Genomic DNA, 27,376 nt, shown 5'->3' with positions numbered 1-27,376 from the left:
GTATGGTACACGCGCTGGACGTTTATTAGCGGCTTATTTCGTGAAAAAAACTCAACTTTCCCTACTCTCTTCCTGTGACTTCGTCTTGTCGGCCCTTACACGCGGCATCTTGAACACATTTATGCCAGGCAGACTATTCCAAGGCCTTGGGAGATGGAGAGGAGCCGTCTGCAGTTGACGACGATGGCGATTGCACACGCAGGCCAACGTCTGAAAGGTCAGACCTCTGTCCTGCGCGAGTCTGAGATCGCGTATTGTTGCTTTGGTAGAAGCCCATCGCCATCTCGGTCTCGCCAGGGCAGTGCGAGAATGCAAAGCCGGTGTTGCGGCGAACGAGTCGCGGTGAGTCCATCACCACAGCAGCGTCTTCCCCCTTAGCCAAACGATTCCACTCGCGCATCAGATGTGATGGCTCGGGGTAAAATAATACTCGCCCAGCCTTGGCGATATAGTTCGGTAGAATGGCGATAACCACAGACAGCAAGAGGCCAAGCCAGAACCACGGCTCGCGAATAAGCTGGTCTACCACTCCATAGCCCACTTCCGTGTCGTAGAAATCAGCATTGGTCCATCCGAACACAGCACAGAAGAATGCCGTGAACAGGTAGTAAAACACCAGCGTGCCGACAGTTGCCAGAGCGTTCGTCCGTGTCCAATTGCTCGTCATGAGCGCCACTTGCGCCGTCGAGGCGGTGATCAGGTACGTGTATGACGCCACACCATTTGCCCAAAGGCCTAGGTCGCGCTTGTCAAACTGAAGCTTTGATGAGTCACTCGAAAAGTACCAGACGATGGAGCCGTTCGAAAAGAATGGCACCGCGTACACCACGTAAGCATGCCACGCGCCCAATATGCACCAGCCAAAGAAAGTCAGCCAGTTGAACGAACGATTCTTCAGGCCGTTCACGTACAGCGTCGGGTACTGCATCAGCACTGCAGGAGACACGTCCTGGTTGTACATGGCAATAATCACGATCGGAATCGTCGTAAACAGAGCGTTGTAAAGCGTAAAGAAGATGCTGAAGTACATCAGCAAACCACTGTACATCGTCTCCATCGCCAAGAAGAAGTTAGACATCGACAGCGCCACGTTCTTCATGAACGAGAACAAGATCAACTTGGAAATTCTCTTGTAGCTGTAGTTGCCGTGCACCAAAAGAAGGCGCTTCAGGAAGTGAAACTCCGCGATAGAATAGTCACTGGAAAGAACGGCTTGGCGGCCCTCTTTACCACTGATACCGACACCCACATTCGCGGCTTGAATCATCGGCACATCATTTGCGCCGTCGCCGATAGCAAGCGTAATGTTGCCAGGTGAGAACATAAGCGTGGGTTCCGTAACCAACTTCACCACTGACGCCTTCTGGGCGGGCGAGCAGCGGCAGCAAATCACAGATTTACATTGCGTGGCCACTGCCAAGAAGAGGTATTTGATGTCATCATCCAGCACCAGCGCCAACGTTTTGCCATCAATAACCATAGCAAACTCCAGTTCCTCGTCGACGTAGTCACCGCTGCTCATGCTGCCAGTACCACCCGTCATCGTATCAGTTTTAGGCTCGAAATCGTGGTCGCACAAACCACGTTCGAAGCTGTTTTCGGAAATGTCACGGTTCGGCAGCGCAGGATACACTTCATCGAAATGGACAGGGCTGTCCGTCGGTGTCGTATCATGTTCGCGTCGTGGCAAGCGTCTCCTCTTCTTTCGGGCCTCTGCTTCTTCGTCGCGTCCCACAAGTGCCAGTTTTATAAGATCCCACAGATACAGAATCGCTCGCTTCAACGCTTCCCACAACACACTGAACGCCGACGAGGTCTCATCTGATCCCCATTTGTCTTCAACAAGGTCGACGTACAGTTCTTCCAGCCGAGTACGAAGCGAGCCCTTGTCGCGCTGGCCCAGTACAATCACATCCATATTATCATCGATCACGTGTGACGACATGCCAATGCTGAGCGCTGTTTCCTTCTTGTCACCCGTGAGCACCCAGAACTTAATACCAGCCTTGCGCAAAGCACAAATAGATTCTTCCACACCGTCCTGCAGTCGGTCTTCGATGGCTGTCGCACCGAGCAGTGTCAACTCAACCTCAATGATAGCCGAAACCTTGGCAATTTTTGCGGCACGTCCCTCCATCGAAAATTCAGCCTGTCGGTATAGGCTGCTCCACTGTTCATACTCCTCTTGGGTAAGGCGACGCATTGCAGTGGTAAGAGTTCGAAGGCCTTCCGACGCGTACTCCTGAAGATGACCACGCGTCACATGCGCCACACCCTGTGGCTGGGTCTTGGAAAGGAGATCGAAAATGACGTCGTCTGCACCCTTGCAGTAGAGCACAATACTACCATCGGGAAATCGTACAACCACTGACATTCGTTTCCGATCGCTGTTGAACTCTAGCACGTTCAAAATCTCAAACGACATCAGTCTTCCTTGAATGAGAGCATTGCAAATCGGACCGTCGCGTGATTCAAGAACGTAGCCGAGGTCACTCGCAGCCTGTACAAGTGCCTCCTCGTCAGGGGAAGACGCATTGTATTTGATAGTTGCTGTCGGCGCCGAACAGGAGTCGCCAGTGGATGTAGGCGATGCGGGAACATTGGTCTCGGGTATCACGGTGTTGCAAATGGTAAGCAGTAGTAGGAAATCGTGGATCTCCTTCTTTGTCGAGTGGTTCGAATTGAGACGCGCCATCAAGCGGTTATCATTGAACCGAGTTCCAGGTCGCGTGGGCTTTGCAGGGTCTACTTCGATGTCATTGTAGCGCAGACCAGCCACAGTACACTTCGCAAAGATCATTTCGTTGCAAGTGAGTGTGCCTGTCTTGTCCGAGAATATATACTGAATCTGGCCAAGATCTTCGTTGATGTTGCTGTTGCGAACCTGAGCTGGCGTATCTGTCTTGGTGTCGTACATCTCGAGATCGTTTTCAATGTAACGTGCGTGAACAAAACGCACGCCTTCCATCGTCACGTACATGGAGAGCGGGATCAAATTGTTGAACAGGATCACGTAACTCAAAAAGATGTAACCGTTTGAGTCTTCCTCGATGTACCAGGGCGTTGTCTCGTCAGCCAGGTCAAGGTTCCAGTTGTTGTTGCCCAACGTGCAAGCAATTGAAATTCCAAACAGTAACATGAGCACCAGAACGAACATGGTGTCCAGGGTCTTCTCCACAAAGCTTCGCTTGAGAGGCACAGCCGTGGAGTTCATCTGGACCTTCGTCTCCTTGCCCGTGTAAATCACGAGTCCCAACGTCCATTCAGAGTTGCGGCTCTCACTGCCACGCAGAAGCAAGTTGTCCATGGTCAAACTTGATTCGTTGTCGTCGTTGTTGGCATCTGCAACCGCATCGTCTGCTATCTTTCCAAGTCTCAGCACGCCGTCGAAATAGAACAGGTCCTTGTTGGGCACGTCGCACTCCACCTGGAGTTTGTACTTCTCCAGAATCTCCTCTGCAGTCATAAAGTGCTTCGTGCAGCTGGCTACCTGGCGGATCTTCAGGTTAGTTTCGCCATCCAAGTTGGCCGTCTCAACGTAGCATCGGCCGTCGGGTCGACTTGTCGCCAGCAAAATGCAGTCAGCCGGAACCTGATCGCCGTCCTTCAACATCAGTACATCTCCCACTTCGATATCCTGCCAAGTGCCATCGATGTGCATCACCTCATTCACAACGTCGCGGCGAATAATGTGCGCCGGCCTGGAATTTACCATGGCGTCTCCCTTTTGGCGACGCAGGTCTTCGCTCACGTCCTTGAGTGCAGACGTCGCGAACACGATCAGCAATGGCGTCAGACTAGCCACGGGACTCACTGGCGAAAAGTCGAAGAAACACAGCGCCACCACGATGGTCGTATAAAAGTTGGCGAGTCGGCTGAACTGCATCTTGAGGAACACGAACAGGAAGTTGTAGTACGTGTACTTGCTCGTAACGATGAGGTTGGAGGAGAAGACAGGAGCCTCTTCCTGGGCTTCTGCCTCCTTCCTGCGCTGCTTCTTGGTCTTCAACGCGTCGGGCAACGTCATCGACACACCCGACTGACTGCGTCGCAACCTGTTGTTGGGGATGCCCGGGCCCACCACAATCTTCCGTCTGGCTGACGGACCTTCATCCTCGTCCATCTCATGGGTCGACGGGTTGATGGACAGCGTCTGATGCAGCGAGTTGGCCCGCAGCGGGGACGGCATCATCGTGGCGAGAGCTGCGCGGTCGCACTCTCGCTGGTTCTGCACGGCCTTGACGATGCGGCGGAGTTTCCAGCCGTACATGAAACCCGTGATGTTGAGCATGGTGAGCAAGATGGAGAAGAAGCCCTGCATAAGCACGGACGTGCCGCTGCTGACACTATTGAGCTTGCCATTGTAGCCCTTGTAGTACCAGATGACGTCCACCAACAGCGTGAGTTGCATGCCGATCTTGTAGCTGAGCAGGAACTTGGGCACGAGGAACTTGGTGCCATGCCAGCCCAGCACGAGCGTCACGTACAGGATGAGCACGGGCACCGTGGCCTGAAAGCTCAGGCCCAAGATAATGGGGAAAATACGCAGCGAGTTGATGACCGTCTGCGACACGATCGTGAACTTGAGGCGGCGCCGCGTCTGGTAGATTGTCATGCCCTTGAGGAAGCAGAAAACCTTCTCGAAGAGGTTCCACACCTTGGTCTCGGCGTTGGGCTTGGAATCAGACGCCACCGAGTCCGCCATACTGTCAAATGTCAACAACAAAAAAGGCGTCAGAAATGATTAGTTCACGTGTCAAAATTGTCTTTTTTTCCATTTTCCCGTCGAACAAGTCGATGTGCTTGTTTTTAGGGACGAAGGGTGTTGTGGGATTAAGCACGGTACCTATCGGCACGATACCGCAGCGAGATGATGTTGCGCTGCTCCTCCTCGTTCGGGACGCCCGTGAACGTGTTGATGCGCCGCAAATTCTTGTGGGCGTGTGACTGCGACGTCGGCGGCGGCTGCGCGCCGTCAGCGGAGGAAGGTGCTGTCTGGCCCATGTCCAGCGTGTACTCTGTGGAGCTGTCGGACGGCGAGGGCACCGCGAACTCGACGCGCATCTTCAGTCCGTTGCGAAGCCGCTTGGAGCCTATTCTTGAGCCGCACCTCGCAAGGAATATGGAGGTCTCGAAGCACGAGAGCAGTCTGAAGTAAGCGCTCGCGCTGGCTGTCGCACTGAAGTGATTATTAAGTGATGTGTAAGTGACGCGAAGAAAGGCGGGCTCCTTGTGTAATCGTGAACAAGAGACGGAGCGGATATGATGTAAGGAAGTGAATATGCTGTTATAGGGGAGGAAATAGACGGTTTTGTTCGACAGAACGCATGAAATGGTACCGTTTTATTCGTTTGCATGGTGTAAGGATTACTCTGAAATCCAGGCTTTGATCCGCCGGTCGTTGGTGGCTTTCCGTCTAGCCTGCAGGCTTGGCAATGGCGTGGGGTTACATGTACCGGTAGATGTAGCGTGTCTTGGCAATGTGGCGACGTCTCCGCATTTCACATGTTCGCCATAATCTCATCGTGGTAAGGACGTTTTCCCGCGACAGGATCCCTCCACTCCGCTCTGATTTGCCGATGTCCACCGCGCAAACACAAACTTTGTCATGATCACTGAGCATGAATGCCACGGTCTCTTCAACCGGATCCCAGCGCTCGGTTCGTTGACAACGAATCGTTGCCGCTTGCAGCAAGGAGGGTGTCGACAAAGTGCTTGCGTGGAGGGCTCCAATTTGAGATAGGTTCTATTTCCTGGTTACCAAACGGACACGGCTACGTCTCGACAGTTCACATTTTTCACATTTAACCCCCCCCCCCCCATTCACCGATGTCAGAGGCAGGGATGTTAAGCTTTCTTTTATTCAACTTTCTTTTATCTTCTTTTAATGCAAAAGAAGATTGGTCTTTTTGCTCTCATAGCAATTTATAGATTGACTTTCGCAGCTATCCTGAGGCGCTCGGCCAGGGAATTCTATCTTGGGAGGCAATATGGGAGGAATTGTGTTGGCGTTACGGTACCGAAGCCGAGGGCAGTGGCAGTAGCAACTCCAATGACAGCGGAAACATTGAGCAGGAGCTGGTATTGTAGAGTTGGAAACCATTAAAAGAAACACCCACGATTTCTTCTTTTATCTTCTTATAATCGAAAGAAGATTTCTTTTTTCAGGAAAGGTTTATTTCTTTTAACATCCCTGGTCAGAGGGTACGACAAGTCTGAAAACCAGAGGCGACACGTGAATGTCGGCTATTGTTTGATGAACTTTCGTTTGATTCACAGTGCAGGAAAGTGTAAAGCACTAGCGAGGGGAGCTGGACCTGCTGCCCAGTCCAGACTTTGGGAAGGTCTCTCTCTCAAGTCTAACCATTGCTGTCTAACTAAGCATTGGTGGCCGCACGCATTGTCCTCCGGCATGTACGCACTTCAGCTTTGCTCTCATGAACCCAGCGTCTGCATCCAATTCGACGGTGTTCTCGAAGGTGTTGTTGTTGACTACACCCTGAGGCTTCACTGCGCCAGCAAGCTCTCACTTTTCATTTCGCCCGTCAAGCGCACTCGTCCAGTCTCCAAGCTTCAGCGTCGCGCAAGCGCCGTCCTCCGCGGGAGGCGAGGATGCGGAGGAGGAAGAGGAAGAAGATCGCTGAAGGAGTCCCGACAGCCCATTGTTCGCTGCTGAGGAGCTACCCGCCACATCTAAAAATGCTATTCTTGGCGGACCTCCCAGTGCGGACGCAAGGCTCGAGGAGAATGCTGCGAGCTGCTCAAAGGATGTCACGTCACGCGATCTGCATGACGAGACTGCGCACCGTCCAAGTTTGCTTCAAGACAAGACGTAAGCAGAAAAGTTTCCTAGTGTCGCCATGTGCCTATCTGGAGGTGGGGAGGGTTGCATGGTGATAGCCGGCTCAGGCATTAGTCCTTTCGGACTCTGTAGGCTACCAACCTATAGGACGCCCTTCAGAAAAAATGGGTTAAATGGCTTCACTCGCTTCAAGTTGAAGGCATTCGGAGTCCTGCGTGCATCCAAACACCTAAACTCAAAACAAACGCGTCCGGTGGGCAAGCCACCAGCTTCGTATTGATCAAACCTCGCACATGATTCATACGCACCCGAACGCTTCCGTCGAGCACTCCAATGCGGCCTCCCCAATTCCACTCTGTTGAGGTGCGGCACCATGAGCGAAACCTGAGGTGTGCGCGTATTTGCAGTCCTCCCTAAAAATATATGATATTGCAACCGCCAACACTTCCAAGCGGCAGCACTCAGGCGTTCCACTCGATGAAGCAGCAACAGCATGGTCAGATTCAGATCCTGCGCGACAGCGCACCAGTGGTGGATCTGGAGAGAGAGCCTCGCACGAATCGGTCGTGGGCCTGGGTCTGCTCTGCACTTGTTAGCAGAGACAAAGGCGAATGCAGCGTGCACGTGGTCGAGACGGTGATCGTGGACAAGCAGCAGATCTGGGCTTGGTACTACACGGACGCGGGTGTCGTACGCCGCAAGCCGCAGAGTAAACTCTCGCCGGAGCAAGTGCATCGCGCGTTCTTGCAGTTCGCCGATGAAGTCGCTGGTCAAGTTGCCACGTTGGACGATGCGACCCGACCGGTTGCAGCCTGTTGGTTTGAGAAGAGCGATACACCCGGTGTCGTACCGTTCCTCGCTGCGCCAGACCTCTTGGTATTTTTGAATTCGCTCGGATCCGGTAGTTCATGCACTGCCGCCATCAGCACTTTCGTCCGTCCGCGCGGTGAACTAGACCCGGGCTGCTATGCCAACCTTGAGCATGAATTCACGTAAGTAAGTCTTATTGTTTGCGTGTTGCTGGTAGTTCTGATGCATTGTGCTTCATTTTATTTCCGCAGCCTCCAGAAGAGCGGTCGTGTGCAGGGTAAACTCTTTTGGTTAGCTCTTGGTGGGCAGCGAATCGCGAGTAAGGACGTAAAGTTGAACACCACCGTTAACGAGTTGGTACAGCACTTCATAAGCTTCATGGAGAAAAACAAGAAATGCCGCGTGGCTCGCTGCGTCTCGCTTTTCATCGTTGACGAGGGTGGGAAGCTGCAGTTGTGGCGGACATCGACTTGTGAAACCATTTCTGGCGCAGCGGCTTTGCCTTCTGCACCAACCTTCCCCGACGCGCTAGCGTCGTCGTTTCCAAGCACTTACGAGGGACCACGTGCCATGAACGAGAGATTACTGGCTCGAGCCCGTGCTGAAGGCAGGGGTCCTGATGAACGGCTTGTTGAAGCTATCATGGCGACCGCAGCACCTCACCTCAACAGAATTACGTCGCGGTTGCTGCCAGCAGCATCTTCCAGTACACGTTTGGACCCGCTTGGAGAATCGGAAGGCAGACGTCGAGCAAACCTCCAGCTTCACAGTTCGACGGACTGGGATGAAGCCTTGTCTTTTCTTCCAGCTACGTCTTCTCTATCTCGAGGGCGACGACGAACAGTGTCGGCAGCTCATCTCATGTCCAGCCAGAAGCGTGGTTGCTGCGGAGACTTTTGCAGCATGTCAATCGCCGAGTTGACTGCTCGGCGTTTGGAACGCAAAAAGGAGCCCACGTTAAGCGAGCAAGCAGGCCACGCTAGGAAAGGCCGGCGACGGACTAGTGTCGCCACCGCCGCGGCTGCTGCAAGTGCCTTCATGGAGTCCCGTCGCACGAACGACTTGCTGTTTCGGTTAGCAGAGCAACGCAAACCATCGTCGCCACAGCGACTGCAGCGTGCCGAGACACAGCAGCCTCAGCCACCAACGCACACCATTCCGTTTAAGCTGGTCGCACAGACTCGGGCTGAGAAACAACTTGTAGATCTCTTCGTTCGACGGTACCAGAGTGGTGAAGATGGCGACTATCTTGCAGAAGCCTACTACGGAGATGGCGAACCTCTCGGAGTCACGTTTCCGGGATACTATTACCGAGACGTCCAGGTCTGCGCCAACTGCTATGAGTTTTACACACTCGTTGAAAAGGTCCGCATGAAGGCTCTGGATCAAATCGCGCGACGTGGAGAGAAGAAAACTAGTCCAAACCGCCGAAGTCCAGACAAACAGGATGAAAAACGTACTCGAGAGCTTTCGATAGCCGAGCGAAGAGAGGAGACTGACGACGATGGCAATAATGATGTGGAGTATTCAGACACTTTGCAGCATGTGTGGAAGCAAGTGTGGGCGCAAACTTCCGTCGTGGCCGCAGCGATCACGAAAAAAGACGCCGCTGAGCTGTACAGCTTTGTAAATCCGCATCCTGCTGTTGCGATGGTGTTGAGTGGTCTGGGGGCTTTGCTTCTGGGGTCACGAGGTGGAGGAGACTGGGGTGAGGTCAAACGGGTGATCTCACAGGATAAACTCCTCTCGCGGTTGCATCGCGTGGATCTAGAGGGACTGTCTGAACGTGCCGTGATGCAGGCAGCAGCTCATGCTCGTAATCCACTGTTCACACCGGCACAGATCGCGCCTATTAGTTCATGCGCTGCGAAGTTCTGCGATTGGATCCGTACTGTGCTGCAGGCTTACGCGTGGAAGCACAGGCTGCATATGCAAGACACGGGGACACGACGTATGCTTTGCCTCCTCAAATCAGAGATCCTGCCAGCCGGCATTGCTGCTGCTCAGCTGGAAGACGCGCAACGCGAAAATGGGAAAGTCAAGAAGGTCACAAACGATTCAAACAACGATGATTCGTCACCTACAACGCGGCGCCAGTCTCAGCAGAAGCAAACTGCTCGACGAGCCATACAAGCTCAGAACATGACACGCCTTGCAGCACCGTCGGGGCTACAAGATGGCGTAGGAGGCGGCACTGCAGATCCTGTATTTACCTGTCAGGATGGAGTCACGCAGATACCGTACGTAATAATTGGCCAGCCCATCGGTCCAACCGTCAAGTGCAATCTCGTAGTGTTTCACGACTTGTTCGACACGCTCGAAAGCACTCGAGTGTTCTTCCGACCGATTGTGGCGCGGAACGCGGGCTCACGAGCGCTGCTGTTCAATTTCCCAGGTCAAGCCGGCTCTGCTTATGCAGTCGATGATCAAGCCCGCGAAGAAGACAAGCTTGTCTTGAACAACATGTGGCTTGCGCGCCGTGTGCACGAGCTACTCAATTTCTTGCAGCACACCGCTCAGTTCGTCACCTCGGGTGCTCCTTTTCACATCGTCGGGTTCGGAAATGGTGCCAACGTAGCCTCGTGCTACGCCGTACTCCATGGCAAAAGCTACGACGGATACTTGCAGTCACTTGCTCTTTTCAATGGGTTTGCGAGCGTGGATGCTCAGCTAGCCGCGGTGCTGCACAGCGCAGTGAATGTGTTTGCATGTTTGCCACCGACGCGACCAGACTTGCCAGTGTCATTCTTCTGTAAGTTTCTCTTTTCAGAGGCGTACTTGTGCAAGGTCGACATGAACTTAGCGCTGAGTATCTACACAGCTGTGACCAACGCCATCACGCTTGACGGGCGTATTCGCTTATGCCGAGGTGCTCTCCGTCACGCAGACCTGGGCTCATTGCTTGCCGAGATTGACGTTCCACTTGTCCTAGTGCAGTCAGTGGAAAACACACTGGTGTCCCCCACGAACGTAGATCCATTTCTCCAGGGACGCGCAAGTGTGCAGCATGTATGGTCCCATCAACAACCGCATACCAGTGACCTGCGCTCTAAAACCCGTGCGCAGATGAGGAAAGCACTAGCAACTCCAAAGAGTGCCTTTGTATCATGGCTTCGCGCTGGCCATGAGCTCCGCCAGGAAGCAAAGAGCTACGTCACAGAGGTGATCGAGATGCTAGTCAACTCCCAAACGGAGCGTTCAGAACAAGATCGCAGCGCTACAGAGGAAGCAGACGCGCGCCAAGCAACACCGACGAAGCAGCAAAAGGCAGCAGCAAGAAAGGAGACGACAGTTCCGGATGAGAGCCAACGTGTCCAGCCGTCACTAACTGATCTCGAGCCTCAAAGTGCTGCAATAACATCCAAAACTCCAGCTGAGCCCTTAGTTGCAGATCCAGCAGGCAATTCGCTTCTCGTAAGCTGGTCACCACAGCAAACCAACAAATCGCCGTATGACCTTCAACTAGAAAAGTCCGAACGAGCATTTCAGGAGGCACTGCGTACGCACGCAGCCCAGAAATCTGCGTACGAGAAGAAGAAGCTCCTGCAACAACCAGGCGCAACGCTGACCACCTCGACAACTGAGATCGCCGAAATCCCAATAACTCAATCTGTTGTGCCCTTGGACATGCTGCTTCCTCCTGCTCTTCCTGCTATCGTGATGCATGAAAATGATCAAACGTCATGTCCGAACGAAGACAATAGCGATACCCAGCTAGATGACGATATCGATGATGTACGTACCAAAATCCGTGCTGAAGAAGTACGACTTGAAAAGGAGGTCGAAGAACAGCGTGAAAAGCATCGCGCTGCTACTGAGCAACGGATGGCTGCTCTCAGAGAGGAACAGGAGCGGAGGCGACGTGAGTGGGAACAGGAGGATCGCGAGCGACTTGCAGCTCTTGAAGCACAACTACAGGCTCAACAAGATGAGCGGCTTGCTGAATCTCAGCAGCGGGACCTAGACCAGCTCGCGATGGATGAGGCAGTGCTTGCTGCCGCCAGTACAGTCTTAGAAACATCAGTGTCCTCACCATCGCTGATTCTTGAGACGTCTGTCGAAATGCCAATTTCACCAAAACAATCCGCTAGTACGTTGCTGGCTCCTTCCGTGGAGAAAACACGACAACAGATTCAAGTACAACCAGAACTACCGAGTATGTTTGACCAGCTTGAAGCAGAAGAACACGCTCGGAGACGCCGAGAGCAGAAACGACGAGCCTTTGGGCCTGGACAGACAGCAGGAAGCCACCTAACCGGCGATCAGTACGACGAGGTACGGACTTCACTAAAGGAGGCCTTCCGAGAAGATATCCGAGCGAATGAGTCCAACATGAAGCGCGAGTTGCGACGACGGCGTGACGCACAAGCCACACGAGTCCAAAAGTACATCCGCCGGTTCTTGGCTACGCGTCGAGTTGATCGTATACGACGTGAAACCCAACAAGAGCGCGTCAAAAACTTTGCTGGTGGTGAAGTCGTGAGGATAGCACGGGGCCGCTTAGGCCGTAGACGATATCGTAGACTGTTTGAAGAGAAGGAAGAGGCTGCAAGGCGATTACATGCAACCATACGCATCCAGACCGTCTTCCGAGGCTTTTCGAATCGCAAGGCATACCGTGCAAAACTCCGAGAAAATAAGGCGTGCATGTTAGAGCGAGTTTTTCGTGGTCACCTCGGACGGAAGCGTGCCCGGCGACTGCGCAAAGAGCAAGAACGCCGCCGCTTTCAGGACCGTAACGCTGCCAAAGTGCAGGCTACCTGGCGGATGTACATCGCGCGTGGCAGATTTCTCACTGCTCGGTTCTCCGAGCTTGCAGCTCTTGAGATTCAGCGGATGTATCGTGGTCTTCTGGGTCGACGAGAAGCTGCACGCAAGAAGCAGTGGCGCGATGCACCGCCTGGAGCTGAAAGACTGGCGCTCGGACTTCAACTAATTGAAGGCTCGAAGCAGGCTTTTGAACGACAGCAGAGCGAGCTTGATGCGCTTCATCGCGCACAAGAAGCAGCCGAGCGTCAGGTTAGTGCTGTGCACAACGAGCTGCGTGAAGCCGAAAAGGAGCTGGCTGTGCTGGAGAACGAACTGCAAGAAATCGACCAGCTAGACGCCGACGTGAGAGAACTCACACACGAAGCCGAACGACTGCACGCTGGCGGTGTCGAAGGATTGCTACGCAACCACCGATCATCGTTGCAACATCAACCTCTTGGAAACGGTGTACCGGATACGTCTTCACCACCAGACAGCAACGACCGTGCACCATACCAGCTTGGGGATGAGAACGCGCTGGAGTCGAGGGAGGCCCTGAAAAAGCGCCAGGCAGACGCGTACGCCGTGGAAATGGCACTCAGCATCAAACGCAGCGAGCGTGAAAAGAAGAAGCGTGACCTGGAAGCGGAGTTTGCTGGAGCGTTTGCTGAGGTGCAACGAAAGCGAGATGCATTGGCTGCACTGGAAGAGCGGCTTGCTGACATGGAGCAGACTCGCATGCGAAAGGATCGTGAATTTGCACGTTTGCAGCGGCATCTGATGGAGTTGCTGGAAGAGCAAAAGCTGGAGCTTGAAAACTTGCGCGAAAGGGGTATTGAGCTCGAGACAGCTACAGCCACCTCGGCAGCAGCGGCAGCAGCAACGGCAGCTAAAGCTCGCGAGCACGAAGTACGGTCGCAGGCAATGTTTGAATCCACGGAAGAGCTCATGAAGTTCCAGTTCATGTCGATGTCGTTGTCGTACTTCAGTTCGCTCAATATGCTCAAGAATCTGCGCGACATCAACGCCGACACCACTGCTTCAGCCATCACTTCCACAGCGGAGACCGCAGCCACTGCTGCTGCTGCTGCGGCTGCCGCAAACATTACTCCAGTCACCGCAGCTCTCGCGAAGAAGACGCCAGGTGGAGATGCCATCAGCAATTTACTAACGACTGTGGCGCAGCGCAAGCAGCAAGAGCTGGTGCAGCGACAACGCGAAGAGGAAGAGGCCTTAGCACCAGGAAAGCAGCAGCCGTTGCCTGAAGAACTACGCGCGTGGACCGTGGGCGATGTTGGTAGGTGGCTCGACAGTTTGTCATTACCGCAGTACAAGGCTGCGTTCAGCGAAGGCGCAGTGGACGGCGAGTTCCTCGTTGAGCTCCGTGCTGAGGACATGGCTGAAGTTCTCGGCGTCTCGCACAAACTCCATGTGCGCAAACTGCTGACAGCACGCAACAAGTTGCTGCCTCTGACGGCGGCGGAGCGGTCTCAACTAGATGCCGTGAACCACGAGGCAAATGCTGCACGTGCACGTGGACAGGAACCGGCAGCAGGAGATGAAGCCTCGCTGGAGGTGGACACCGTATTCTCGCAGGCGCGCAACGGGCGGATGAAGCGGCTTGTCGAGAGTCTGGACGCAGGATTCCCTGTCGACAGCGAGGACGACAAGGGTAACACGCTGCTGCTGCTCGCGTGTCAAAACGTGAACCAGCGCATGGTAGAGCTCCTGGTTACACGCAGAGCCAACTTGAATCACCGCAATGCACAGGGCAACACACCACTTCACTTCGCGATGGCCTACGACGGTGAAGGTGTCCTTGGCGAGTACCTGATCGCACACGGCGCCGACGACACCATCGAAAACAACAGCGGCCTCACAGCCTACGACGGGCTCACAGCGGAGTAAATGGCGTATCAATCACACAGGACAAGTTGCTAGAGACATTCGTGCCAGCTCGCATCGTTTGCGAACTCGGGACACTATATTTTTGCTTTCCATTCTGCTGGTGTACCAATGAAGCCTTCCGCAATGCGCACGGCGATTAGATAATACATACTACAGCACTCGCTTCCACAACCGACTTTCTCCCTGCTCCAACAATGCCTTGCAGTGCTCCACGATCGCTTGGCGAGCCCCTTGTTACTTTGATGCTGTATTCTCGTAATCTTAGGCGTCCACCCGAGCCTCAGTCACACCACGCACCTGGGAGGCCATCATACGGTTAACGGCGTTGACGTAGGCCGTAGCCGACGCTACCAGGATGTCAGTGTTGGCGCCGTGGCCAACGAACTGGCGGTCACGTGTCACACCGGTCTGGGCGTTCACGTGCTTCTCATCTTCCGTCTTCTCCTCCTCCTCCTTGTCCTCCTGCACTCGCACGGTCACCTCACCCAGAGCGTACGTGCCATCCGTCACACTCTCCACGGAGAAGTCATTCAGCTTGATGCTGTCCATGCCCGTAGCGCGCTTGATAGCCACGTAGATGGCGTCAATGGGACCAGTGCCCATGGCAGCCTCGCTCACCTCCTGTCCATCCTTGTGCGCAAGCGTGACCGTAGCCGTGGGCTTGACAAGGTTGCCAGCCGTCACATGCACGGACTGCAGCGTCCAGAACACCTCGGGCTTGAACAGCTCGTCCGACACAATCGCCTCCATGTCAGCATCCGTGACCGTCTTCTTCTCGTCAGCCAGCACTTTGAACTTCTCCACGTAGTGGTCGAGCTCCTCCGGCGTGAGGTTGTTGTAGCCAAGCTGCTGGAGACGCTTGCTGTACGCGTGGCGGCCCGAGTGCTTGCCGAGCACCATCTTGTTCTCGCTTAGACCCACCGACTCCGGCAGCATGATCTCATACGTGGCTTGGTGCTTCAACACTCCATCCTGGTGGATACCAGACTCGTGCGCGAAAGCGTTAGCGCCCACAATGGCCTTGTTGGGCTGAATAGACATACCGGTGTAGTGGCTCACCATACGGCTGCAGCGGGTGATCTGCGTCGAGTCCACGCTCGTGTACACGGGGAAGTGCTGCGGGCGCGTCTTAAGAGCCATAACAAGCTCCTCGAGGGCCGTGTTACCGGCACGCTCACCGATACCATTGATCGTAACCTCAACTTGACGCGCGCCGCCCTGAACAGCAGCCAGCGTGTTGGCCGTGGCCAAACCCAGGTCGTTATGGCAGTGCGTGGAGAAAATGGCCTTGTCGCTGCCCTCCGTGTTGTCAATCAGGTAGCTGAAGAGCGATCCGTACTCTCCAGGGACCGTGTAGCCGACCGTATCGGGGATGTTGAGCGTCGTGGCGCCAGCCTTGATGACCTCAGCAAGAACGTCGCACAGGAAGTCGGGGTCACTGCGACCGGCGTCCTCGGTGGAGAACTCGACGTCGTCGGTCAAGCTCCGCGCGAACTTGACGGCGTCCACGGCGCGACGGATGCACTCGTCGCGCGAGATTTTGAGCTTGTACTTGAGGTGGATGTCGGACGTGGCCAGGAACGTGTGGATGCGGTGCTTTGGCGCGTGCTTGACAGCATCGTAGCAGCGCTGGATGTCCTTCTCCATGGCGCGCGCGAGGCCGCACACGGTCATGGGCTCGCCCGTCGCGCGGTTGGCCGTGAGCGGGCCGACCTCTTTGGCGATGGCCGACACGGCTTCGAAGTCGCCGGGCGACGAGATGGGGAAGCCCGCCTCGCACACGTCCACGCCCAGCACGCTCAGACTGCGCGCGATGTCAAGCTTTTCCTTGAAGTTAAGCGTGGCGCCGGGCGACTGCTCGCCGTCGCGCAGCGTCGTGTCGAAGATCACGAGGCGCTCCTTGCCGGCCTCGGCGGCGGCCACATTCGAGAAGGCGCGGCTCGCGTTGGCTCGGGCCGCGGAGGCCGAGCGCTTGGCGATCGACTGCATCATGTTGGTGTGTACGGGAGGAGGTCAATGGGCGGAGCAAAAGTGCACGTCACTGCTGCGCTGCGGATTGCGGAATGAGCCGCAAAAGTGCAACCAGCCGCTCCGGTTTGAGCAAACACGCGTACAGAGGTTGAGCGGCTGCATCAGCTCCAGGCAATTAGATGCACCACCAGCAACGGCGCGACCGCGATCTTAGCAGGGCCTTTTGACCAATCGTATTGCGCACAACAGACTTTTGGCCAATGGTAGGGATGCGTAAAAATGACGTAAAAAGTCATGCGTGGCGTAAAAAAAAAGAGGTAAAAATCTCTTGGCGTGCAGGCCAGTCGCGCTGTCCCGGTGCTCAAGCGCGAGCGGTCATACTGTATCATCAGCACTTCACCACAAGAACGTGCGCGAGGCGCCCCAAAAGTTCAATGCCGCGCGCCTCCAACACGATCATCAATATGTTCAATCTGCTCGGCAGTTTATTCAACCTGCTCGGCAGTTCAACATGAGCGGCGGTCATGCGCGGTTCGACAGATCCCAGCAGCGACTTCAGGGCATGGACAAAATCACCTTGGACATTAACTCCTGCTTTGCTGCAGTGCCTGCACCTGGTGGCTGCAACGCTATCACATCTCCATACCTTATCAATGGTCTGCTGCGGCTCATGGCCGAGCACAAGCAGCGAATGAGCTTGTGGCGTCCAATCCGAGGGCCGGTGCAGCCGTCCTTTCCTTGAGGTCTCATCAGATGTTCACCTTCAACCTGGCCTTGAACTCAAACAGCGCGTCAAGGTGGCAGTGCTTGCAGTGGCTCTCAGCCCAGTGAGCTGAGCTCACATGGAAGGACGGCTCGCATCGGAGCACCAGACTGCGGTGCTGAGGCTCCGATCGAACGTCTTTGATGTAGATGTACCGTCAAGGTGGTACCGGAGACGACTCTTCATTGGCTGATTATCGCATTGACCGTTACGCCGCAGTGCGCCATGTCCTCGCCAAAAGCATAATCGTCGTGGAGCCCGTGGTCTTGGAGACCAGTTCCGCTCCGGATGGCGTCTCGGCCGCTCGAAATGCCCTCGGGGCGCATCGCCGCCCGCCCCCCAATGCGGCAGAACGTGGCTCTGCGTTGGGTGAACGCGGTTGTGCCAGCTTCGGCCGCATCCAAGACCTCGCCTTCGCCCATAAAGAGATGGCCTCCCCCGTCGAATGTTGAAGCCCCGCCTCATGCTCCAGTGATTGCAACATCGATGCCAGCGCCTGCAGTGGAGAAGAAGAAGCCGGTGTCTGCGGGATTTCAGTCTGCGCGCGCCGTGTTCGAAGCCAAGAGAACTACAACTAACCCGCCGCCAACTCGTCGCCGATTGCCGTTCCCCGCCCCACCTGCGCCTGCAGTTGTGAAACAGCACTCGGTAGCATCGGATTTGTCCAGCTCTTCATGCAGCACGGTAGACTCCGAGAGCAGCCGCATACTGGAAGAAACCATGGAAGCGCAGCATGAATTCATGACACGGTCGCCGGTTCGGCCAGGCGAGGCAAAAAAAGTGGAAAAGAAGTCCTTGACGATCACCTCTTCTGTTACCGCAGCAGGCCCTGTACCGCGATCACCGCTTCCAATTAAACAAGCCGCTAGCTCTCACATACCTGCATTGCTGATGACAACATCCGCGCAGGCGAAGCAAGGACAGCCCAGTATTAATGCCACCATTGATCCATTCCAACTTCTTCTTCCAGTTGGAGCGGTACCAACACTTCCCGATGAAGTGTCATGCGTCTATGACAACGCTGCGATTGAAATGCAGAAGGGCGTCAAGAAAGTAGTGCGCAAGCTGCTCAAGAAAAACAAGGCACGGCAAGAGGAGTTCAAGGTCAATTCCCGGCTCTTTGGAACCGATTTCATGGACTCGCAAGCTTATCTGGACACGCTGATCAAGGACTTTGGCGCAATTCGTGCCCTGCAACTTGTTCCGTGCTTGTTGAGCATCCAGCCCGATATTCTGAAGAGCAAGGCTCTCCTTCTTACCGCCAAAAACTATCTATTGCGAAACGAAGAGTCATTGGAGTGTGAGCTGCGGGCCTTGACGGCACCAAGTACCAGAGATAGTGCTAAGACTGATGGCGTATCAGTTGTTGGCTCTGTGGCCATCCCGCTCCCAGACGCTGAGGTGAAGACTCTATCGCCAATTATCAGAACTGCGTTGAAGGTGCCTGCACACGCCTTGGCGGCGGGACCTCAGTCGAGAGAAGAGGTCAACTCCACGGCTACAGTCTGCACCTCTATGTCTGACCATGTCGATACTGTCGATACTGCTGCCGGCAAGAACGATTCTGCAGTGTTGCCAATTTCGGCTTCTAAAGATATAGTTTCGGCTACCATTTTGGCGCTGAAAAAACCGGAGTTCACTAGCCCACCAGGAGGAGTATCACCAGCGACCACTATCCAGTTGGCTGAACCCATGCCAGAACCTCAAGAGGCAGCACTAATTGGGCCACCGCCCCATGTGACCAATATTGTGGTGAATGCTCCCACGCCGGCGACGACTACAGCGGTGCGCGGGATTGATGCCAATCCAGTTATCAAGAAGAGCTCCGAGTCGGATACTCCAAGCGACAGTGGGGATGAATTTCGTGCCGAAAATCTCTTCGGCGAGCCTATCAATCCTACTTCTCCGCAGCAACAGCAGGAAGTAGCTGCCATCTCCCCGGTGTCGTCGACGCACAGTTTCGACGAAGCGGAGAGCTTGTTCGGTGAGCGTCTGTCCTGCTCGTCTCGCTCCAGCACGAGCCGGCGAAAGACTGTAACATGGGGCGAGGCCAAAACAATGGAGGTCCCCGTACAGCGAGCCTCATGCATCAACAAGAAGCCTGCCCCGCTTATTTTCGGCCTTGCCACCGCAGGCGCCTTCGACTCGGACTCGGACGACTCAGACGTGGCCTGAAAATGAAACATACTCAAGTGTAAAGCATTGTGTCGTTTTGCCTTGTCGAGGCAACTTCAGCTTGCACCGACATGACAGAACGTAGTTTCACATATTCTAGCACACAGGTTGAGGTTCACAATCCCTCGACAAGCAAGATGTCTTCGCCTCAAATGCAGCCGCGGCAGCGGCCTAGCAGCGCCGCGAGCCTCCACGGCGACTTCCGGGTGGAAGTGCTGGGCAGCCAGGAGTCTCTGGACCTGGACTGCGGCAAATTTTACACGGCAAGTAGTGTGTGTTGGCCGCTGTAGCCACGGTCTCCCCAGTCTCACCTTGTACGGCTGCAGGAATACATCCTGCGCTGCTCGTGGATCGAGCGCAATGGGACGCCAGAGGTTCGTTGAGCAGCAACTTCATTTGCATGGCATTGAAAACAGGAGACTGAATTGGGCGACGCTGGTGCACAGATTTGGGACGTCGTGCGACGGTACCGCGAATTTTGCGCAGTCGACATTTTGGTGAGAAACAAGGAGCAGTCCACGCATTCGTCACGTTATACGGCTAACAATGTATGCAATACCTATTGTGTGTATTTGCAGCTGCGCGAAAAGTATCCGTCGCGGGCGCCCATGTTCCCGTATCTGCCGAGCAAGAAGTACATCGGGTCGTCCCTGTCGGCCGACTTTGTGGACAAGCGGCAGCGCGACCTCGGCTACTACATGATGTCCATCCTGCACAGCTGCCCGCTGGTACGCACGTGCTGAATTCTATACGCCTGATGCTCTTATTACCCGCCTATTGACACGATTTGGTGTTGGTAGCTCGTTCAAGACGAGATCATTGACTCGTTCCTGGACATTAAGCGGCACATTTTGGAGCGCGCGCGGGAGGAGTTTAACGACAGCCGCTTGACTTCTACCCCCACGCACACGACGAGCAGCAACGGCGGCATGAGCCCTGCACGGCTGCAGCTCTAGTTCCATCAATTCAAATACACTTATTACTTTTGACCAGATCAAGTCTCGTCCCCTCGCTCAAACAGCAATTTGCCGAGAGAAGGAAACGAGTATACAAAGCCCCATACAAACCATAACCCCCTCTTTAATCCGATATGGACCATCACTCTGCGCAAGATTTAGTGGCTGCACGCACAGCAGAGCGAGCTCCGGACCGGCCTAAACGTGGCGCGGCGCGAGTAAGTTTGGAGCGTGTTCGTTACCAGTCCCCGCGCGAGTGTACGAGCGCTTCCAGTGGACGAGAGCACAGCCGCGTCAGGGGAAAAGAGGGAGAACATGGCGCTCGCAGACATCATGTCGGTGGAGATGAGTGCCAAATACATGGACTCTAGCAGCTCATCGAGTCTGTCGTCGGACTCGGACGACGTGTTGTCGTCCTCGAGCTCTTCGGCCGTCTCGTCGTCGAACTCGGAGTCGGACTCGGACGCGCCGCGAGCGTCGGCCAAGAAGAAGAAAGCAGCAGGTCCTCGAGGACGCGCTGGGAAGAAGGTGGACGTGGCGCTCTCGGACTATGAGGACGACTCGGACTTGGACAGTGCCACTAGTGGAGGCAGCAAGAGGAGGAAGAAGAAGAAACCTGCAGCACCCAGACGGTCGCCGGTCAAGAGCAACGGGAAAGCCAAGAAGACGGAGAAAGCGGCTCCTGTAGTAGCGGCGCCGCCGAGTCTTCCACCCCCACCTCCGCCTCCGTCGCCTCCTCCGGCTGCACCAGATGAGGAATCTTCCAGTAACAGCTCATTCAGCTCCAGTTCCAGCTCGGACTCGTCGGAACTGTCGGACTCGGAGACAGCGCTCCCCGTTCCCCCGCCACTCCCACCTGCGGCTGGTGACGCTTCTCCTGCAGTGTCTGCGGCTGCGAGACCGCCGAAGCGGAGAGCTTCGACCAAAAAGAAGGCGGAAGTGAGTCCGTCGTCGCTGAAGGTGACGCTGAAGCTCCCGCCAGGCTTTATTGCAAAAGGCGGGGGAGCACCTGCAGCTAGTAGTCGAGCTCAGGTGAACGCCCAGGCGACAGACGCGATACCTAAACGACCACGAACGCCCACAGCTACAGCAAAGGCTGCAACAAGTTTGCGGTCTGCCAAGAAGAAACAGCCAGCAGGTCGTGCCCAGAATTCTGTTGTCCAAGCGAATGGGACATCCCCCGCAGTACCGCTCGTTCCGGTTAGTCCTCCCGTTTTGCCCAAGCTGATCCCCACTGGTCCGACGGTCCCTTCAGGCGAGGTCCGAGGTGCGAAAGAGCTCTCGCTTGTGGACCCGGCCCTTGCCAGAGACAGACCCGAAGAAATTATTGAGTCGAATATCCCGGCACACTTCAACGACGCTTACGCTCACGGAGGCGATACGCTGCGCCTTTTGGACATGTTCTTTTTCTGCGATGAAAACGGGTATGGCGAAGCCTCACTCTTTGTTGGATGGAAGATGAATTCTAATATCGTTGTTTTCCTCGTGCCGCTTGTTTCTACAGCAAGGCTATTAGTCTCGAGATTTTAGACCGACCAAAAGATCAGCGCCCAAAAATCATGGGGTTTGGAACACTCGTAGAGCATTTGCCACTAGCGGAGCGTCCGCTTCCAATTCGGCCTATTCTTGCGTCCCCAGCATTTCCCTCGCGCTCCAAGAAACGCCCACGCGCGGATTCCGCCTCGTCGACCCCTGCAAAATCCCCATCCGCTAAAGCAAGAGCGAGGCCCAACAGAGGTAAACTGTCGTTGTTGCTGCTGTGTGTCGAACTGGTAATGCGGTTTTGCTTATTGTTTGCCATGTCCTAGCAGGAGCCAAACAAAATGACAGCAAACGCCCAAAAATTGAGGATGAAGCCATTTATCAAGGCGATGGCGAATTCGAAGACAAGGAGAGAGAGGTTGCTCATGCAGCAGATTCCTGCATTTTCCAACGGTCGACCGTCTATCGCTTTCCTAGCCCGTTTTACCCGAATCAATTGTCTCAAATGGATGGACAATCCGATTCGGATAGTGGTGGTAGCGATTTGACTTCAGACGACGAGGATATTCGTTCTGGCCGAAGTGGATCTGGAGCTGGCTCCGAGAACGACAGTGAGCTCCTCTCGTCCGCCACCAGCAGTTCGAGTGGTAGCGGTAGCGACAACGAAGTAAACTCGGGCAATTCTTCGTCATCATCCACTGGTAGTGGTGCTGAGAGCGGAAATGGTACGACGACAGCGAGTCGGCGCTCGTCGGCTACTACCGGCAACCCGGCGGTCATTAAGGCCGACCACTTTCCACAACGAATTGCTGAACCAGCAAGACCTCCAATTAACAAAGTGCAGAGGCGACCGAGCACCAGCGTGGATTCCAGAAACGCGGGCTTGCCGGCTGATGTAGTCGGACTTATGCGAACCGACCAAGCCATTGACGTCAATGCAAAGGGCACTCCAGATGAGCTTAATTTGATGGAGTGCGGTTTCAGACACCCGTCTAGCTACGCTCGCACTCGCGTTTGGCTTCCTGAGATCACGGATTGGTGCCTGGACTACGCTGAGGGGGACCCAACACTGTGGGTTGTCACGCCTCATTCCTGGTACAAGATTGCAGGCCCGCTGTCTGGACTGCTACCTCACTCATCGTACCGTCATACTTTCAAGCATGTTCGTCATCTCTTTGAGGCAAGCTACCTTGTGGCGTACGTTCTAAAAGAATGGCTGCCGATTAACAAGAAAGTGTCCTATCGAGCCACTCTCCAGCAGATTATTGAGCTGTCTTTAAAGGGCAGATTTCGAGTGGTACGACTGCATACTGCATTATGTTGGTGGTGTGAGGATCATGACTTATCGTTGTCTAACGTTGGTGTTGTTGGATAACACGTGTGTTTGTAGTCTGCGTGGTTTCTTGTGAAGAATTACCCGTTCATTCGAGCCCAGATTTCAAATTTGTTTCCAGACAAGGAAGTGTATCTGGAGTCAATGTTCTTTAAACAGCTGCATCGCCTGCACGAAAACTACACGCTACGTGAGGCAAGACACCAAAAGGAGATGGCCGAACGAGAGGTTCGACGTGAGAAGCGAGAAAACGAACGCCTTCGGAAGAGACAGCGAGTTGATGATGCGAGGCAGCGCATGATGGACGAGCGTGAAGAAGAACGAAAACTGAAAGAGCACGGTCAAAAATACCCTGTCGAAGATTTGCGCCTGCTCGAAGGAGATGCAGTCAACACCAACAGCCTCCCTTTGGCGTGCTCGAGTCTAAAGGGAGTTGAGGGCCCTCTTCTCGGTGAGCTCATCATGGCGTGGCAAACGATCAGCACTTTCAAGGATTTTGTGGGGCTTGAATCGATTTCGTTGGAGGCACTTGTGGAGTGCATTACGACTAGTTGCGACGAAGGCACCCATGTGGGATTAGCGCGGATTTTTATGGCGTTCCTCCATGTCATCTTGTCGGAAAAGTCGTTTATGTCGCTGCTGGATGATCTTGTTGTTGAAGGTAATATCAAGGTCTCAGACCTGTTCGTGAACAGTGAAAGGACTTACGGAATTTGCGAGCGTGCCTACGGTGACATGTTGAATGCTGTCACTTGGCAAGAGATTCTCCGTCAATTGATGTCCAAGGACATGGGAATCGACCCATCTATTGGCCACGCAGAGCCTTTAGTTGGGTGTGAAATCGTCCGGCAGACGCTATACATGCAAACCAACTCGACACCATTCAATACTCCTGTTGACACATCCGCCAAGGGCCTAGAGGATTACTCGCAGATCATCAAACACCCAATGGACCTGGGGACTATCAAGAAGCGAATTGATTCAGGGGGATATGAGGGGTCCGACGGTTACGAAAAGTTCGCGGGGGATATTAGACTGGTGTGGGATAATGCTGTACTGTACAATGGCGAGGAGTCAGAAGTAGGGCGCACTGCCTTAGCATTGTCGGACGTCTTCGAACAAGATTACGAGCGTTTCGTGATCGGACGTGTTCGTGCAAACCAAAGCAGGATGGAAGCGTGCAAGAAGGCTAAAGAAACGCTGCAAGACTCATCAGCAGAGAAGGTCAAGACGTTCAAGTATGCCGACGTTGTGTACGGCCTCTATTGCTTCGAGTTCCACGAACTTCCGACGCCGTACAAAATTGGTGCTCTTTCGTGGATTTGTTCAGAATTCTTGACCCTTTCTAGCATTCGAACCTACATGGCATCTCAAGTGGATCAGGAGATGCTGATTCACAGGAATCATAGAAAGCGCGCAGCCGATTTGGACTCACAGAGAAAGCACTCCGACAAGATGCGGCGTGAAAGAGAGAATGCCTTTAGAAGAGATTGTGCTAACCAAGGCATCCATCCCAATTCGCACAACGTTTTCTCGGAGGGTATTAAGCGCAGGCACGAATTTATCGGCAAATTTTTCGAAGACATTCAAGCAGAGAAAGCTGAGGACGATAAAAACGTGGAGCAAGAGAAGAAAGTTCAGGCAGAAGAAATGGCGAGCGAACTAAGCTCAATTGTTATTCGTGAGGCCCCCCTAGGGAGAGACAGATACCACAATTCGTACTATATGTTCAAGCATGATACGAAGCCGCGGTTGTTCATCGAGCGCGGGGATCCTGGAGAGTTCGTGGTTTGTGCCAGCAAAGCTCAGCTTACGACAATTCTGGAGTGGTTAAACCCTAAAGGAGTTCGGGAGCTGGACTTGTTGACGAAACTACACGAGGTGAATGATAAGCTACTTAGTGCCTTCGATGAAGAAGAAGGCAAGCAAGACGGAGATACCACCACGGAGTTGGTATGGAATGCTAAGGATGGTATTGAACTCCAAATGTTCCCTCTTCCGGGTGGCGCTATCAAGAGTGAAACAATGACTATTACAGACGCGGACAAGGTCATCAAGTCACACAACGTGACCCGCAAAATGTTACTTAGTTTGAAGCAGCATTTAGAGAGCACAAACACGCTGCCTGCTTCTTGGGAAGGTTCTGAGACGTGGAGTGATCGTGTGGAAGAGGCAAAGGTATTCAAAGAGCAACTCGATCTGTTTGCAAAGCTGGAAAATGCTGCAGTGACAGCCCTGAATTCAGGCGTGGAGACAATCAGACCTTCATGGCAGCGGAAGCGACATGAGTGGCGGTTGGCACTCGAGGGTTCATGTACATACGCGCAGTTAGTGTTTCTACTGCATCTGCTGTTGGAGGAGTTCATTAATGTGGAGGCTTTCATGGATCTGCACATCCGACTTGATCGGCGTGAATGGCTTAAGCTTCGACCTAAGGAGACTCGGAACTTTATTCCTGAGTCTGGAAATGTTGTCGTATACTTCGGAGATGGCCATGCTCTGGCGCTAAAAGAAGACGAGAAGAGCAAGAAAAAGCGCTTCACACAGAAAAGTGATACTCCTGTTCGAAATGCAGCAGTTGTCTGCACGGTGGAGAAGGTATCTTACCACCACGGCGGAGGTGACCCGTATGCGTTGGCGGTATTAAAACCTGTCTCGGACATGGCTCTGCACGAATGCATTCGTAAGCCTGGAGAGCTCTTGTGCCCCCTGCCATCGCGAGAACAAAGGCTTGCGAGAGTGTTTCTGCGAGTTTTGGCTAAGCTGAAAATGCTAGCTGACGCCGGACCGTTCCTTGAGCCTGTGTCTGATCGGGAGTTTCCACAATACAAGGAAATTATTCCTCAGCCGATGGATCTTGAAAAAATAACCTCCAAGGCAAGCAAGCTGGAGTACAAGAATGCGGTTGAGTTCATGACTGACCTGAGGCTCATGCGCGATAATTGCCAGCTCTTTTGCGAAGGCCGCTTTCCGACACTGCCGCCGTTGGCCCACAACTTGGTAAACGTTGCGGATGGACAAATCAAAAAGTGGGGTAAGGAAATTCGTGCGTGCGAAGATAACTTTGATGGCTCGTCATCGATGAAGAATAGCAGCACGCTGTCTCCGGAAAAGAAGGACGCTATCAAGCAAGATGAATTAGACGGAGGAAAGACGGAGTTGCCAGCCCGTTCGATCATGGCAATTTTGCGCCTCGAAAATCGATTGCCCGAGTACATTGTGGATATTAGTCGTTACGCGTGGGCGGTGAACCGTACATGGCATTGTGGAGAACACTTTCGTATGCTGTTCCGCAACCCACAAGGGTACCCAGGCGAGTACTACGGAGGGGTAACCGCAGGGTCCTTGCCATTTGATGATCACGGAATGCTGCCATGGGAGGCGCTGCGTATTACATGGGACGAAGATGACGGGTCGGACGACAATCGCATTAACCCATGGTTCGTAACTTGGCTGGTGTACAGGATGCGATGTTTGTCTGATTTCTCACATTATTTAAACTTGTCTGACGAACAGGGAAGCGGAGTTTCCTCGGGGTGGAAATCGGGCGTAGATAGAGATAGATGTTCCAAGCTCTCGATTTCGCTTAGGCTGATTAAAGTGCTCAACAAAACAAGCGTGTTCACAAGTCAGCCCAACAGCGGGGACCAGTGGCCCTAAGTGTGTAGTGTGCATGACTGACTCGCAAATGAATAGCATTGCCGAGCCGAGATGGAGTTAACTCAACACGAAGGTGCGTGGTAAATAAACTGCAACTGTGATTTTGAAACTATGACAGGTGCTGGGCCGCAGCCATGGAGATTTCGTGTTGGTTCTGGCCTGCATTGAAGACCGGCAATGAGCCTCAAACAGAGAAAATGCAGGTGTGGTCGCTCCCGCAGCACTCATCGAACAGCAGAATACTGTGTGGAGCTGATTCTTGGCGAAGGTTGGGGGGTGTCTAACGATGTTCATGAGGCATAGTGTCCTGCCAGCGAGTGCGCTATTGTCAGGTACCAATCTTCAGTAGTACTACGAAGTACATGCATTGCCATTGGTGAATCTGCCTACAGTCTTCTGCCCAGGGTGCGTAGCGAGGGCTTCGACAAAGTTCCAGCGAGCACCATCGTACTAAGTACTTCGGAAATACATTCTCCAGGCCTTCTTGAAGAAGAAGGTATACTTGCCAAATTGCCGCAAACAGCGAGTCATTGACGACGGAAGAAATTCGCGACAAGTCTTCGAACTGCGAGCATGAAGCCTCTAATCTCCAAGTTTAGTGGAGCTACAAGTAAGCTGGACTTGGAACATCTATCTATCCGAGCTATTGATGATATGTCAGGTCTACTGGGAAACAATTCCACGATCGAAGCGATGCTTGGTGACCGACCACGAGAGCAAAAAACTATGACTGAGCAATCAGAATGACCAAACGTTGAACTTCCGGA

At 54.0% G+C, this 27,376-nt stretch overlaps 6 protein-coding genes across 6 annotated transcripts; 4 read left to right on the top strand and 2 right to left on the bottom strand.

The window, feature by feature from the left end:
* Window positions 1-133: 133 nt before the first annotated feature.
* Window positions 134-5,064, bottom strand: KRP23_6250 (Phospholipid-transporting ATPase IK; the record flags this gene model as incomplete). Its single annotated transcript, XM_067891418.1, has 2 exons — window positions 134-4,706; window positions 4,847-5,064. 2 exons carry the CDS (start codon window positions 5,062-5,064, stop codon window positions 134-136), a joined length of 4,791 nt encoding a protein of 1,596 aa, XP_067745776.1.
* A 2,215-nt stretch (window positions 5,065-7,279) lies between these two features.
* KRP23_6249 (Acyl-CoA-binding domain-containing protein 2) lies at window positions 7,280-14,269 on the top strand (the record flags this gene model as incomplete). The annotated part of the gene is made up of 2 exons (XM_067891417.1): window positions 7,280-7,794; window positions 7,864-14,269. 2 exons carry the CDS (start codon window positions 7,280-7,282, stop codon window positions 14,267-14,269), a joined length of 6,921 nt encoding a protein of 2,306 aa, XP_067745775.1.
* A 261-nt stretch (window positions 14,270-14,530) lies between these two features.
* Window positions 14,531-16,261, bottom strand: KRP23_6248 (2-isopropylmalate synthase; the record flags this gene model as incomplete). Its single annotated transcript, XM_067891416.1, has 1 exon — window positions 14,531-16,261. The coding sequence occupies one exon, from the start codon at window positions 16,259-16,261 to the stop codon at window positions 14,531-14,533; it is 1,731 nt and encodes a 576-aa protein (XP_067745774.1).
* A 1,030-nt stretch (window positions 16,262-17,291) lies between these two features.
* Window positions 17,292-19,178, top strand: KRP23_6247 (uncharacterized protein; the record flags this gene model as incomplete). Its single annotated transcript, XM_067891415.1, has 1 exon — window positions 17,292-19,178. One exon carries the CDS (start codon window positions 17,292-17,294, stop codon window positions 19,176-19,178), a length of 1,887 nt encoding a protein of 628 aa, XP_067745773.1.
* A 137-nt stretch (window positions 19,179-19,315) lies between these two features.
* KRP23_6246 (Sorting nexin MVP1) lies at window positions 19,316-20,134 on the top strand (the record flags this gene model as incomplete). The annotated part of the gene is made up of 5 exons (XM_067891414.1): window positions 19,316-19,441; window positions 19,505-19,552; window positions 19,625-19,675; window positions 19,757-19,906; window positions 19,979-20,134. The coding sequence occupies 5 exons, from the start codon at window positions 19,316-19,318 to the stop codon at window positions 20,132-20,134; spliced, it is 531 nt and encodes a 176-aa protein (XP_067745772.1).
* Window positions 20,135-20,449: 315 nt separating this feature from the next.
* On the top strand, window positions 20,450-26,502 carry KRP23_6245 (Bromodomain-containing protein; the record flags this gene model as incomplete). Its single annotated transcript, XM_067891413.1, has 5 exons — window positions 20,450-21,558; window positions 21,639-21,871; window positions 21,946-22,913; window positions 23,007-26,389; window positions 26,466-26,502. 5 exons carry the CDS (start codon window positions 20,450-20,452, stop codon window positions 26,500-26,502), a joined length of 5,730 nt encoding a protein of 1,909 aa, XP_067745771.1.
* Between the last annotated feature and the right edge of the window lie 874 nt (window positions 26,503-27,376).

The sequence above is a fragment of the Phytophthora ramorum genome (assembly GCF_020800215.1).
Source record: "Phytophthora ramorum isolate Pr-102 chromosome Unknown Phyram_PR-102_s0005, whole genome shotgun sequence".
Taxonomy (NCBI): domain Eukaryota; phylum Oomycota; class Peronosporomycetes; order Peronosporales; family Peronosporaceae; genus Phytophthora; species Phytophthora ramorum.
The sequence above is the reverse complement of the archived record's forward strand: the minus strand, read 5'-3'. Positions and strand labels throughout refer to the sequence as shown.